A 15,312-nucleotide genomic window follows, 5' to 3' on the forward strand; every position below is an offset into this window, starting at 1 on the left:
AAGTCCCACCCCATCAGATGGTCTTTCGCATGACAACCTTCCCCCCTTTCCTCTTATATGGTGTGTGACATCTCAAACCCTGCCCCTGCTCTGGTCACATGGTGCATAACATCACAAAGCCTGCCATCACCCCAGTCCCATGATGCATGACACCAAAAAAACCCTTTCCTGACCCTGTCATATGGCACGTGACTCCCATCACATGGTCCATGACCTCAGATGAACAGCCTATTAAGGAGTGTGAGATGGATTCCAAGGCCCCCCAAACAGGAGCAGGTGTTGTGACAAAACCCATGCAGTCCATATCAAACCTACTTGTGGAGAGCATGGAGGTGTTGAACAACCCTGTCCCAAGGGGCTGAGGTAACTAATTTAGATTATTTTTTGTAGGGGTGTTTTGCTCTTGTAACTCTCTGGGCCTGTGCTAATTACCATCTTTTTGCAGGTAGACAATGCCTTTATAGAGAGCTTTCAAAACCTGCACATTGGTGCCCTGCTGAAAGTGAAGGTTTTTTGTGTGAACTGTTCTTGTTCATATCTGAAACAGAGGAGTTTGAGTCTGAAGACTGATGTGACAGTGTTATCCAAAGACAATGGCCACCAAGCAAGACTTTGAGCCTGTGGAGGTTGCCGAGCAGGGCTATAAGCCCATGTTGGGTGCTGAGCAGGGCTACAAACCCATGGAGGTCACCGAGCAGGGCTGTATTGGGGACTATTTTCCAATAAAAAAGTAGTTTGCCCCTGTTCAGAAAAGGTTTTTTGCATGACCTAGTTTTGAACAACTGTTCAAGACAAGGCTGAAGACTATTGTTAATGTTGTATTTTGTTACTTGCCTAATAAATCTTGTTTTAATATGGTTTAAATTTGTTCTCAGTGGCTTGAATGCATCACACAGGTGTTAGCATGGGGTGGGAGTGGGAAGGCACTGTGATTACCAGACATGTCTACATGGGAGGCTGGTCACCTAGGGTCGTGCCATGCAGCATGTGGAATGGGGGGGGTGGAGTCTGGGGCCTTTGGGCAACCCTTGTGATGTCACATGTCATGTGATGGGGTGGGGAATTCTGGAGCCAGCATTGTAGTCTGAGGGCTAAGTCGTGACTGTACTGTGTGGTCTAAGGTGGGTCTTGCAGCATGAAAGGTAGGCTTTGGGGCCTGAATGGGCTGTCCTTCTGATGTCATGGACCACGTGATGGAGTCAGGAGTGGGTTTCTGATGTCATGCAATATGTGACCAGGGGCTGGGGTGAGGTTTTTGATGTCATGTGTCATGCGACTGGGCATGAGGTTTGTGATGTCACATATCATATGACTGGGGAGGGGTGGAGTTTGTGATGGTACATGTCATGCGACCAGGGGTAGGGGTGGGGTTTGTGATGTCACACCCCATACAAGGGGAAAAGGTGGGAGGGGTTTGTCGCGTCAAAAACCATGTGATAGGGTGGAACTTCCAATCGCAAGATGGTGGCCAGAATGGCAATGAGTCAAGTTGATGAGTGGGTGTTCCTATATGGTACTGAGGGTCAGACACTATAATATCTGAAACATTATTCGACTTTCTACTAGAAATAGCTTCACTATTTTTATTCTAGCCTGCCACCCACATAAAATGCCTAGTGTCTTTCTAGCTTCAGTTGAAAATTATGCTATATTTCCCTGTGTTTTGTTTGCTTAAGCCTGTAGATTCTATGACCTATGGCTGAAATTTCCATACCAAAGCTTTACAACATCAGCCACAAGGCACGTGTGAGAGGAGACACTGGGAAAAGTTATTGTAACTGATTTCCCAAGGAGAGCCTTCTGGAGAGTAAGTCAGCTCCTCTGAATGTGTTCTGACACAAGCAGCTGTGAGATTAAGGTTATGGACAGGTGTTCAACTTAAGTGTGAAAAATTTACAGGTAGTGCTGGCCACAAGAATGTTGTGGTGTCTGGGCCTGGAGGTTGCACCTCTTCATGAAGGACGTGCAAGCTGCAGTCCCCAGTGCTGGGGTCAGTGCTGTGGGGGCGGGGCTGAGGGGGAGTCTACACAGACAGCTCCAGCCCAGTCCAGAGCAGGCTGAGATCATAGTAAGCATTATCATCTGACTGTTCAGAACACATTTGAACTTTTAATATGGCACAGAAATGTTTGCTACAATCTAAATAAAACATGTGCCAACTGTCCTGTGCAACAAGACCCTAAGAGCAGCCTGTGTGGTTGATAAATAAAAGAAGCAGCAATATAAAAGCAATTCAATTAAGATTAAGTCTTAAAACCAACTTTGTTGCCTCAGTGGAGATGAATCAAGAGTGAAATAAATCAATGCTAACAAAGATGATTATCCCAGGTTGTCTTGTTTTTCAATATGCATGGAAGTTATTTGGGAAAATGAGGGAAAGAATCAAATTACCAGTGCTAATGCAATCTTGTGTTTATAGATCTAATACTTTTCCTCTGTGTGAGTGTTCACACACACTCTGGAGACGAGAGCTACATTATAAATTACAAACCAGTGTCAAAGATGGCATTTCTCATGTACCTTTGAACACTTATATGCAAATTGTATGCATACAACTGCAAAAAGTATGAGGAATAAATAAGATGAGCTGGAAGCTGCAGCCTGTGAAAAGAACTATGACCCGGTTGGCATCACAGAGACCTGGTGGAACAGCTCTTATGACTGGAATGTCAACACTGAGGGTTACACTTTCGTTCAGCAGGACAGGAGAAAAGGTGGTGTCACCTTGTATTTCACAAACACACATTCCCTGGTTCAGGAGGAAGAAGACAGCAAGGCAGAATGCATCTGGGAAAAGATGAAAGGTGAAAGATGCAGCACCAGTATAATGGTTAGGACTGATTCTGGACCACCAAATTAGGAAATGGAGGTGGATGAGGAACTCTTCAAGGAGGTGACAAATCTTTCCAAATACTATGGAGTGGTACTGATTGGAGACTTTAGTTTTCCAGGCAACTGATGGAAGAACAATAGGCAAACATAAAATGTCAAGCCAGTTCCTAATTTCTGTGGAAGGCAGCTTTCTGTTCCAGAAGGCTGAGAGTATAAGTAGGGGATCATCTATCTTGAATTTTGTTCTGACAAATAGGGAAAAACTGATGAAGGATCTGAAGGTGATGGGCAACTTGGGAAGACATGATCATGATATGACAGAAATCCAGATCATAAGATGGGGAAAACATAAAGTCAGTAAAACTAGGATGCTTGATTTCAAAAAGGCAGATTGAACTCAAGGGATTAATAAGTATGGTGTCATGGAAAGACAGACTGAAGAATAAAGGCACCAAGCAGGGCTGGGAGCTTCCAAAGGATATAGTATTGGAAACCCAACAAGAAATGGTTCTGACATGATGGATGCACAAGAAGAATGCGAAGAGACCAATGTGGTTGAAGAAGGAGCTTCTAGGGTGCCTCTAATACAAAAGAAAAGCATGTAGTCAATGGAAAAATGAGCAGGTCAGTAAGAAATATTACTAGGAAAGAGCAAGAACCTGCAAGGCCAAAATCAGGAAGGCAACAATGAACTACACCTGACACACAAAGAATGAAATGTGCCTGGCAAGGGAAGTTAAAAACAACAAAAAGAAGGCCTAAAAATATGTTGGCCAGAAAAGAAAGACCAAGGAAGCAGTAGGTCCACTGTTAACAAACCAAGGTGAGCTCTTAACAGAAGATGCAAAGAGGGTGGAGCTACTCAACATCTCCTTTGCCTTACTTTTCAAAAGAAAAATTAAACAAAAGCCTGATACTTGGATAAGGAAGAGGACAAGCTGAGGGAAGAGATAAGAAAAGATAAATTTAGAGAGCTTTTAATAGGTATGAATTAATTCAATTCATCAGAACTGAATGAACTTCAGGGTACTGAAGGAACTGGCAAAGGAGATCCTTGTACCTGTGGCAATGATATTGATGAAGTCATAGGAAATGTGTGGTAAGATACCAGAGAACTGGAAAAGGGCCAACATAGTGACCCTCTTTTAAAAAGGCAAAAAGGAGGACCTGGAGAACTACAGACTGGTTAGCTTCACCTCAATATCCAGGAAGTTACTGGAGTATACCCTAAGAAAGCCCATTTGCAAGCATCTGGAGGAGGCAAGGCTGATCACAAGCAGCCAGCATGGATTTACTAAGAAAAACTCATGTCAAACTTTATCTCCTTCTTTGACAAAGTAACTGCTTGGCTGGATGAAGAGAATGCTGTGGATAGTGTATCTGGACTTCAGCAAAGCTTTTGATAAGATCCCACATGACCTTCTCATAAACAAATTTGAGAAATGTGGGGTGGACAAAACTATTATAAGGTGGATAGACAACTGGATCAATAGCCTCGAGCAATGGGTAATTATAAACGGATCCATGTCAGAATGACAGGAGATTTGCAATTCAGTCCCATGTGGATCTGGCTTGTTTCCATTGCCACTCAGTGTACTTACTAATGATTTGGATGCTGGCAAGGAAAGTTTCTTGAGCAAGTTTGCAGATGCCAGAAATCTGGGCAGAGTGGTGCATGCATTGGAGTATGAGAGTGAAATGCAGAAGGATCTTGACAGATTGGAAAGCTAGGCTGGAGCTAACAAAATGAAGTTTTCAATGCTGACAAATGCAAGGTGCTACATCTTGGGAAGAATGATACAAAAATACAAATACAAAATGGGTGGCAACACTATGGAAAAAGATCTAAGAGTCTACGAGAATACGAGTCTGCAGTGTGATTCAGCTGCACAAAAAGTAAATAGGTTTTGGGATGCATCAAAAAGGAGCATTAGGTACAAGATATAGGAGGTGATAGTGCTTCTCTGGGTGCATTTATACAAGATGCTTTACTGTGCAGTAAGGCATCACTATGTAACATGCGCAGCAACTACTGCATAGTAAAACAGGCGAATATGTGGTTTTCTATTACCTGTAAACACAGGTAGTAGATTAACTGTGCATTAGCTACTGCACAGTAGTGGATGTATAGACACTGACCATGAGCAGATGTGCTCCCAGTAAGCCAGACAAGCAGGAGGTCAGGCTCCTGCCTTGGGCAAAGCAACATGGCTGGGAGTGCCTTCAGCCATGTGGAACTCCTCAGCAGTCTCAAGCTGGCTTGCAGACCCCTGGCCTAACCCCCAGGGCCTGTGCCAACTGCTGCCTGTCCCTGGGCACTGTGTGCTTGTGGTCAGCACATGCCAGCTGCAGCAGTCTTGCAGACCTTTGGCCTGTGCTGACCCTAAGGCCTGTGCTGACTGATCCCTGGGTCCTGGGCACCATGCTCCTGTGCTGTGGGCACATGCCAGGACCCAAAGGTACCTGGAGTCCTTGCTGGATCCAGCACCTGTGATGGCAGCATCCCTGGCCCCAGGGAGAGCATCCCAGGGATCAAACTGGGTGGCAGATGAGACCACTCAGCAGTCTGGGGTAAGGCTGAAGTCCAGAGGCAGTTTGCCCAATCCAAGGTAAACACTCATATTTCTGTCTGCATGCAGAAGCCTGGCTACGATTGGTCTGGGCAGCAGACCTGCATTAAGGAGAAGGTCCTGAAAGCTCACTGGGTTTGCATCATGGACCATAACCACCAATCTGGGGTTGCCCGCAGGACCATGCCCTGTATGGACTGCAGTCTATCTGTGAGGGACCCAGGCCACAGGCAGCAGGTGTACTCAAACACACCTGGAAAATAGGCCATGTGCTGTGGGGACACTGACTTGGGCCACCTCTCTGGAGAGGGTTGCTGGTGGGAAGGCAGTAGTGTCACCAGCTCTGTCTCCCAGCTAGGCAGGAGCCTCTCACCCTCCACCCCCAGGCAGTGTGGACCAGGAGGCATGGAAGCAAACTGCTTGTCCTGTAGAGCAGAGACGTGGGGTGCTGGTCTGGAGCTGCTGGAGCAGTTGCCAGTAGAAGCCAGGCCTGGCTTAGCCTGAGGAGGGCACAGGGAAGGCAGGCGGGCTGCCACAAGCAACAGGTGGGCTGCCTGCCCCTATGCAGGGGGTGAGGATGGAGGGCTTGGCCAGCTTATCATGCCTGGCCAACTTACTATGGTCCCTGGGCACACACAACCCCAATCTGAGGCTGGGCAGTGTGCAGCCCCTTGGTACACTGCATTTTATCTCTGAAATGTTGCAAGTGTCACAAAGAGTCTCTCTGTCCTTGCTCTGCAGGTCCAGTAGCTGAACACAGGAGGGAACCAGCAGCTCCAGTGGGGATGCTTCAACAAGGATTCTGCCACCATCTGCTGGCACCCTCCCCATATGCCACTTCCACCAGTGGTGCCTCCAAGACAGGACCCTGTTGCTGGACTGGCTGGTCACCACAGTGGAGACTAGGGTCTCAGACTCATGGTCCTGGTGAGCCAAGGATGTGATGAGAAGTGGGAGAAGGACTGGGAGGACTGAGCTTTCAGAAACAGGCTCCTCACCATCAAGGAGAGGTATCTTGCTCTCCTCGAGAGGATGCTGGAGGCCCAGGAGTGGCAGGTGACCACGGTGGCCCAGGCAATGAAGACCACAAAGGAAGACCACTGTGTGCTGGACACCATCATGACCCTGGTGGTCACCTTCATGCTGGCCGCTGCTCAGTCCTTGCCCCACCTGGGCCCTGGAAGCCACTCACAGCCCTGCACCAAGCCCCCCAGTGGTCCTGGGAGGAGGTTCAGCAGTGTCTGCAGTATCCAGGGCCCCCTGCCCTGCTTCTGAGCTGGGTCCCTCAAGAGCCTGGCTGCCTACCTGGGCTGCTGCCCACCACTCATCAGCCCACCATGTAGCCCCCAAGCAGAAAATGCCTGCTGCTGGGCCAGTTCTGCCCACAGGCCCTGCTTGCCTTGGCCTCATGGAGGAGGAAGAGGTAGCAGGCTGGACAGTGCCTGCCCTCTCCCTTAGCTGAGTCTCCAGCCCACCAGCCTCACCACAGTGTCTACACCTGTGGTGCTGCCACCAGAGGCTGGGGTGCCAGGTGCCTCTCCCCAGGCTTTGCACTGTAGGCACCTTCAGCCCACCATTCCCCTATTGCACTTCATTGACCACACTCTGGTGCACAGGAATGAGGGTATTTTCTTAGTGGTGGGCACTGAGGTGAGGGGGATAGTGCTTTTGGGGAGGGAGGGCAGGAAGGAGAGTATTTTGTAGTGGAAGGAAATAAAGACTGATAATTCAAAACTGTCTGGAGTGCGTGTGGTCCTGGGGGTGTGCTGTGGGCTCAGGGTTTGCGGGCAGTCACTTAGGCGTGCTACTGAAAGGGGTGGAGGGGGAGACAGTCCACCAGCGTCTTGTGCACAAGATGCCGTGGCCCGTCTGCTGGGTGTGTGGCTCGCTCAGGACCTTGGGGGGGGGGGTGGTGCTCATTATGGCTGATGCTGCCTGACCACCCAGATGCCAATGAATTGCTTCCTTCAAAACTTCATAGTTGTTAGGGGCTGGAAGGGACGTTACAGATCATTGGGTCCAGCCCTCATGCACATAGGCAGGAAAGACTGCAGGGATCAGATGACCCCAGAAAGATGAGCATGAAGATGCTTTTTGAAGATCTTAGGGTGGATGACTACCACCTTTGGGTTCCAAACCATCAGAACTTGACTTGTAAAGAAGTTTTTCCTTATGCCTAGCCTGAAACGGTCCTCAATCAGTTTGTCCTCCCCCAGAGGGCCTTGATGAACAGGTGCTCACCCAGGCCCTGATGTACACCCTTGATATACTTATAGGCTGCTACCAACTCCCCTCTGAGTCTTTTCTCCTCCAGGCTGAACAATCCCAAGTCTTTCAGCCTCAACTCATATGACCTGGTCTCTAGGCCTCTAATCGTGCACATGGCCCTCCTTTGGACTCTCTCAAACTTCTCCACATCCTTCCTGGAGTGCAGAGTCCAGAACTGGGCGTAGAACTCCAGCTACAGTCTCACCAAGGCTGAGTAGAGTGGGAGGATGACATCCTTAGCCTTGCTAGAGATGCCTCAGTAGATGCATGCCAGTATTTGCTTAGCTCTGCCAGCTATGCAAATGCATTGGTGGCTCATGTTCATTTTGTTGTCTTTCACAACACCCAGGTCTCATTCAGCTGTGGTGCTATCCAGTGTATTACTGCCAGCTTGTAATTGTGTTGTGGATTATTTCTCTCCAGATGGAGCCTTTTACATTTCTCCATATTAAATGACATCTGGTTGAGGTCCGTGCACCTCATGAACCTGTCCAGGTTGGCCTGTATTGTCAGCCTGTCTTTGAGCATGACTACGCTCCCCCATAGTTTGGTGTTGTCAGCGAACTTTGCCAATTCACTTTTAATACCCAAATCCAAATCATTGATGAACATGTTGAAAAGCACTGGTCTGAGTACTGAACCCAGTACTCAGAAGGTCCGGACAATCTTCACCCCAGAGTGCTGAGGGAATTAGCAGAGGTCATTGTGGGACCCCTGACATGGCTTTATGAGCATGTGTGGTGCCCTGGTGAGGTGCCAGAGGACTGGAAAAGGACCAATGTGGTCCCCGTTTTCAAAAAAGGGAGGAAGGAGGACTCAGAAAATTATAGGCTTGTTAGTCTTACATTGGTCCTAGAGAAGCTCTTTGAGAAAATTATCCAGGTGCACATCTGCAAGGGGCAAGCAGGCGAGTGTATGCTTAGGAGCAACCACCATGGGTTCATTAGAGGCAGATCCTTTCAGACCAACCTGGTGGCCTTCTATGACCAGGTCACAAAAGCCTTGGATGCACGTGTTGCGGTGGATGTAGTCTTTCTGGACTTTAGGAAGGCCTTCAACACTGTCTCTCACCCCATTCTCATTAAAATATTAGGAGATTGGGGTGTCGATGCCTACACAGTCAGATGGGTTGCCAACTGGCTGGAGGGCTGCACTCAGAGAGTGGTGGTGGATGGGTCACTTTCAACCTGGAGGGATGTGGGCAGTGGGGTCCCCCTGGGCTTGGTCCTCGGGCCCACACTGTTCAACATCTTCTTCAGCGACTTGGACAAGGGAGTGAAAAGCATCTTGTTCAAATTTGCAGATGACACTAAGATGTGGGGGGATGTGGGCATGCTAGAAGGGAGGAATAGGCTGCAATTGGATCTGGACAGGCTACAGGGGTGGACGAATGAGAATAAGATGGGATTCAATACTGACAAGTGCAGGGTACTGCACCTAGGGAGAAAGAACCAGCAGCAGACCTACAGCCTGGGGAACTCCCTTCTCATCAGCAGAGAAGCAGAAAAGGATCTTGGAGTCATTACAGACTCCAAGATGAACATGGGCCGCCAACGTGGGGATGCAGTCAGGAGGGCTAACCTATGATCCTCCCCCTCTATGTGACACTGGTCAGGCCATAGTTGGACTACTGCATCCAGTTCTGGGTGCTGCACTTCAAGAGGGATGTGGACAGCATTGAGACAGTCCAGAGGAGGGCCACTCGCATGATCAGGGAGCAGCAGCGCAGGCCCTACAAGGAGAGACTACAAGACCTGAACCTGTTCAGCCTCCACAAGAGAAGGCTGAGGGGGGATCTGGTCGCCATCTATAAATTGGTCAAGGGAGACCAGTAGGCAATGGGAGAATCCCTGTTCCCCCGAACACTACTGGGAGTAACAAGGAATAACGGCCATAAGTTGACGGAGAGTAGATTCAGGCTAGACATCAGGAGGCACAGTCAGGGCAGCTAGGATCTGGAACCAGCTTCCAAGGGAAGTGGTGATCACTCCTACCCTGGGGGTCTTCAAAAGGAGGCTAGATAGACACCTTGCTGGGGTGTTTCCTGCCCATGGCAGGTGGTTGGACTTGATGATCTGCTCAGGTCCCTTCCGACCCTACAACTATGAAACTATGAAATCCTGAGGGATGCCACTGGTCACCCTCTATCATGATGACTCAGTTCCATCAGTCAATATTCTCTGGGTTCTACCGTGGAGCCAGTTACCTAGCCACTGGACTGTCAAGTTGTTGAGGCCTCATTTTCCCAATTTTTTCATGAGGACTTCATGGGAGACCAGGTCAAAAGCCTTTTTGAAGTCCAGGTATACGACGTCAACCTCATTTCCCCCATCCAGGTGGTGAGTAACCTGATCATAGAAGAAAATGAGGTTGGGCTGGCATGACCTGCCCGTACCAAAGCAATGTTGGCTATTCTTCTGCTAGCCTGTCTATAATGTATTCTTTGATAATTTTCTTCAGGATTTTACCAGGGATTGAGGCCAAACTGATTGGCCTGTAATTTCCTGGTTCCCCCTTTCTCCCTTTCTTAAAGATAAGAATCTCGTTGGCCTTCTTCCAATCTTTTGGGACCTCTGCCAAGTACCGCAAGTCTTCAAATAACTTTGCCATCGGTCGCACAATGTCATTGGCCAGGTCTTTTAGCACCCTCAGGTGTAGTTTATTTGGTCCTGTTGACCTGTAGATATTTAGCTTCTGTGGGTGCTCCCCCACAAGATCTATGCCAATTATTGGGGGGTGGTCACCCCTACCATGATTATCCTATATCTTGTCAAGAGAGCTAACACCCTTGGACTGATGGAATACTGACATGAAGTATTCATTCAGGAGTTCAGTTTTTTTCTTGAGTGTCAGTTATCAGTGTCCCATCTATTTCACTCATCAGGGGTCCTATGCTTGCCTTATTTTTTCTCCAGCTTCCTATATATCTAAAGAAGGACTTTTTGTTGTCCTCAATTCCAGTTGCCAGTCTGTATTTGGTCTGTGCTTTTACTGTCCTAAACTGATCCTGACAGGTGCAGGCTGTTGCCGAATACTCCTCTTTGGTAGTAATTCCTGACTTCCATCCTTTGTGGGTTTCTCGTTTTAATTTCAGGAGTTCCATGACTTCCCTGTTGAGGCAAAGGGGTCTCCCAGCCCTTTTGCTGCCTTTCTTATGAAAGGGAATGGACTTACTTTGAGCTTTTAGGATTGCTTCATTTAGGAATGCCCACTCTTCTTGTACCCCTTTCCTCATTGGACCATGGTTCTGCAGGGACTCACCAACCAATCTCCTAAGCTTGTGGAAGTCCACTTTCCAAAAATCAAAGGTTTCTACTTTACTGGCCAATTTTCCTGAATTATGGGGGATGGAGAAAGTGATCATCTCATGGTCACTGTTGCCCAGTTTCCTTTCAATCCTCAGGTTGCCCACTAGATTATGGCCTTTGGCCCAACTAAGTCTATGTGTGCCTTGTCCCTGGTCAGCTCATAGACTTCTTGTGTTAGATAGAGCTACTCAATGCAAGTGAGGAAGCTTTGTGAGTGATCAGATCTACCTGAGTGCTCATCCTATGAGATGTCTGGGTAGTTGAAGTCACCCATGATTACCATGCTCTGAGAGTGTGCAGCCTCTGCCAGTTTCATAGATTTCATAGACATAGACTTTAGGGCTGGAAGGGACCTCATAAGATCATTGGGTCCAGCCTCCTGCCCAAAGGGCAAGAAGTCAGCTAGGGTCAAAGGATCACAGCAAGATAAGCATCCAAATGTTTCTTAAAAGTCTTCAGAGTAGGTGCTTGCACCACATCTGTGGGGAGTCTATTTCAGGTCTTGGGGGCTCAGACAGTAAAGAATTTTTTCCTTATGTCCAGCCTAAAATAGTCTTGCAGGAGTTTGTGACAGTTGGACCTTGTCATCCCCTGGGGTGCTCTGGTGAATAGGTGTTCCCCCAGATCCTGATGCACACCCCTTATATACTTATAGGCTGCCACCAAGTCAAATTCTCCATAGAATTCCTGATCAAGCTGTCCCTTTTGGTTTGGAGGTCTTTAATAAACTCCTCTGGTCAAATCCCCTTCCCTGTGCTCACCCCGTATTTTGACCCAGAGGATTTCAAGTCACCCTTTGTTTCCAATCTTTGCTTCTTGGGAGGTGTAATGTTCCTTCACATAGAGAACAACTCCACAACCCTTCTTCCCAACATGATCCCTCCTATACAAGGTGTATCCCCCTATGGTTGTGGTCAAGTCATAGGTAGAGTCCCACCAGGTCTCTGTGATCCCTATGAGATTGTATTGGTTGTTGGTCAGTAGGATGGCCAGTTCCTCTTGCTTGATTCCTATGCTTCTGGCGTTAGTGTACAGGCAACTAAGCCTGCCATTGGAGGTCCTAGGCTTTTGGGTGAGCTATGGAATAACCTGTCCATTGTCCAGTGTCGGAAAAAACTTCCTATTGTTCTGTGGGATGCTGGTTTCGAGGTTGCCATTTTTGGGGCTTATGCTAGTGGTCAATGGCTCGTTCATTCCCAGCCCAGCCACCAGCACAGCCAGGGTCAAAGCACACGGGTCTCTCAGCATGTCTCAGGGCATCCCTGTCTTTGCCCTGGCCCCTGCCCTTACTGGTCATGTAGATGTTCCTTACTGGACATGTAGATGTCCTTGATGTAGGTGTTACATAGATGTCCAATCAAACTGAAACATACACATTCTGCCTGATTTTGCTTTGTTAGTGATAGGTTTATATGTTCTTTTAAAATCATGTCTTATTCTTTTCTGATATCCCATTTTTTATGTATAACAGCAAACTACTCGTGAATAAATGCTCCCTGTGATATATGGAATCTACCTTTAAGGGGCCAGTGGTGGTACGGCCCAGTCTCTCCCCATAATGCCCTGTGGGTGTGGTTGGTTGGTGTGTTGTGGTTCTTCCTGCAAGCTGGAGTGTTTATGTTGCTGAATCCTGTTTCCCAATAAAGATAAAGCTGTTTATCACCCCACTGGTCTCTGCTGAATGCTGACTTGAGGGCAGAACCCCAAAGGCATGGAGGTCTGAGTGAGTACCCCATCCCTGGAACCCAATGGCTTAGAGTAAATGTTATATGGTGTCAGAAGTGACCTGTCTCTCAGTGGAGTAACCAGTCGCCTGATTAAGGGGGCTACAGCTTTCACCTGCAACTAAAAATAATAATAATAATAATAATAATAAATGGAGCAATTCAAACCTCCCCCAGCATTATCCTTTACTGGAAATCTTGGGGAGAATTGAAGGAGATGGGAACAGAAGCTTCAACAATATGCAAGGTATGTTTGCAGACCCTAATAACAAAACCCTTACAGAGGTGCTTGCAGCATTCAAGAGCTACTGTGAACCCAGAAAAAAACCTGTTTTTGAAAGGTATCAGTTCTGGCAACTTAGATACAACAAGGTTGCAGGCATAGATGATTTTGTTACAGAGCTCAGAAATAGAGCACAGTTTTGTGAATTTGGACCTGCTAAGGATGTTATGTTGAGGGATAAAATTGTCTTCAGCATAACTGACAGCAAACTCAAGGAAAGGCTCCTGGAAAACCCCTCCTTCACTCTAGCACAGGCTGTGGATATTTGCAGGGCAAAGGCTCTCACAAGTGCCCAGGCTCATGTTATGTCTGCAGAAGCAAACCTACATACAGATAAGCAAAAGCAAACCTGCCATAGCACTTTGCAAAAGCAAAACAACCCCCCAGTGAAATTTGCTCCACAAGAGGGCCATCAAGCTGCAAAAGGCAAAGTTTGCTAAAGGTGTGAAAGCACACACAAGCCTAGATCCTGCCCACTTTTTAGGGAAATTTCTTGACATGGTGCGAGGACCCACATGTTGACATTGCTTCATTCGCCCCATCAAGGCATACTAAGGTTGAAAGTGCAAGCTTGACAAATCATGTATTGGCCTAAGATGAATATCCATACCGAGCAATGGATTGCAAATTGCATACCTTGTCAAGAGCTTCAACCCAGTACTCAGAAAGAGCCCATGCTCTCACATGAGATCCCAGACCTGCCTAGGCTAAAACTGGCAGCAGATATTTTTGATGTATGGGGACAATTATTTGATAATACTTGACTTTTACTCTAGGTACCCTGAAATTTTGCACTTCCCACACAAAGTGGCTGGCACGGTAGTAGCCAACATGAAGTCTGTGTTTGCTCACCATAGCATACCTAAAGAAATAGTTTTTGATCACGTGCCATTTGCAAGCCACATAATGAAACAATTTGCGAGTGACCGGGGCATAACCATCACCCACTCTAGTCCAGGTTATCCACAATCCAATGGTCAGGCTGAATGCACAGTTCAGACCATTAAATCAATGTTTAAGAAGATGTTGCAAGACAGCTCAGATCTATACTGGGCTTTACTCAATCTGCTTACCATGCCCATTACAGGTCTTGAGTATGCTCTGGTGCAGCTTTTGTTGGGGAGATTTTTGCGCAATACCCTTCCTGATACAATGGCAGTGCTGACTCCTAGACTACTGCCGAATACCTCCCACAGGTTGTGGAAACTTCAAAGGTTGCAAAAGAAGCACTATGACCATACGGCTGCATTCTTGCTACCTCTACAAGAAGGAGAGAAAATAAGGTTGCAAACAAGTACAGGTTGGATACTAGTGTCTATGATGACAAAAAGGGATGAACCATGTTCCTACATGGTAAAACCTCCCTGTGGTATTGTCTACAGGAGGAACAGAAGACACTTAAGAAGGGATTACACATCAGTACCAGCAGAACACATTGATGCACCCCAAGAGATGGCAGCAGAACAAACATCAGAAGTAAAACCAGACCACCAAGAGGAAGAGTTTCGTTACATTTCAGAAAATTCATCAGTACCCGCAGAGACACCTGATGACACCACAAAAGCTAAGAGTGGACATGTGGTGAAGTTGCCCATGAAGTACAAGGACTATGTAATGGGATAGCAGTAAAGGCTAGACCCCATCGGTGAACCAAGTGCTAGCAACCTCTGGCTCCACAATCCCAAAACCTTCCGAGTTAAAGTAGCTACTGATGAACATTCAACTATTTAAGAGGAAGCTCCCAAAGTAAAGAAGGGGGATGTGGTATATGGAATGTACCTTTAAGGGGCCAGTGGTAGTATAGTCCAGTCTCTCCCCCGATGTCCTGTGGGTGCGGTTTGTTGGTGTGTTGTGGTTGCCCCTGCAAGCTGGAGTGTTTGTGTTGCTGAATCCTGTTTCCCAATAAAGATAAAGCAATTTATCACCCCACTGGTCTCTGCTGAATGCTGACTCGAGGACAGAACCCCAAAGGCATGGAGGTCTGAGTGAGTACCCCATCCCTGGAACCCAGTGGCTTAGAGTTAACGTTATACTCCCAGGCAGGCACCTACATGTGCAGGGAGGTAGGAGCAGATTTGCTCTTCCTAGCAGGAAACTGTTCCCACTTCCTGTGGCCCTTCAATGGGCCCCTGCCACCACCAGGTGGAGCTTGAGACTGGCAGCAGCTGCCAGCAGCTAGCAGACATCTTGAAAAGCCAGGCCCACTCCCTGATCTCTGGCCAGGAGTAGCTTGAATAGTGCAGAGGCAGCATGTGGCAGCTGCCTTGTCACCATGCTTACCTCATGGCTGCTCTAGCCGCTGCCCCTCGCAGCGATGCTACGTGCTC

General features: G+C 47.6%; 1 protein-coding gene across 1 annotated transcript in view; it reads left to right on the forward strand.

The window, feature by feature from the left end:
* The window catches only part of PCGF3 (polycomb group ring finger 3), a 208,785-nt gene extending 201,735 nt beyond the window's left edge, over positions 1-7,050 (forward strand). The window contains exon 9 of the mRNA XM_090039029.1: positions 6,144-7,050. Within this exon, the coding sequence (XP_089895155.1) occupies positions 6,144-6,152 (9 nt within the window). The 3' untranslated portion in view covers positions 6,153-7,050. The remainder of the gene's footprint in view (positions 1-6,143) is intronic.
* Positions 7,051-15,312: the final 8,262 nt, after the last annotated feature.

Source organism: Crocodylus siamensis, chromosome 3, assembly GCF_052110815.1.
Source record: "Crocodylus siamensis isolate JL-2025a chromosome 3, ASM5211081v1, whole genome shotgun sequence".
In the NCBI taxonomy this organism is placed as follows: Eukaryota; Metazoa; Chordata; order Crocodylia; family Crocodylidae; genus Crocodylus; species Crocodylus siamensis.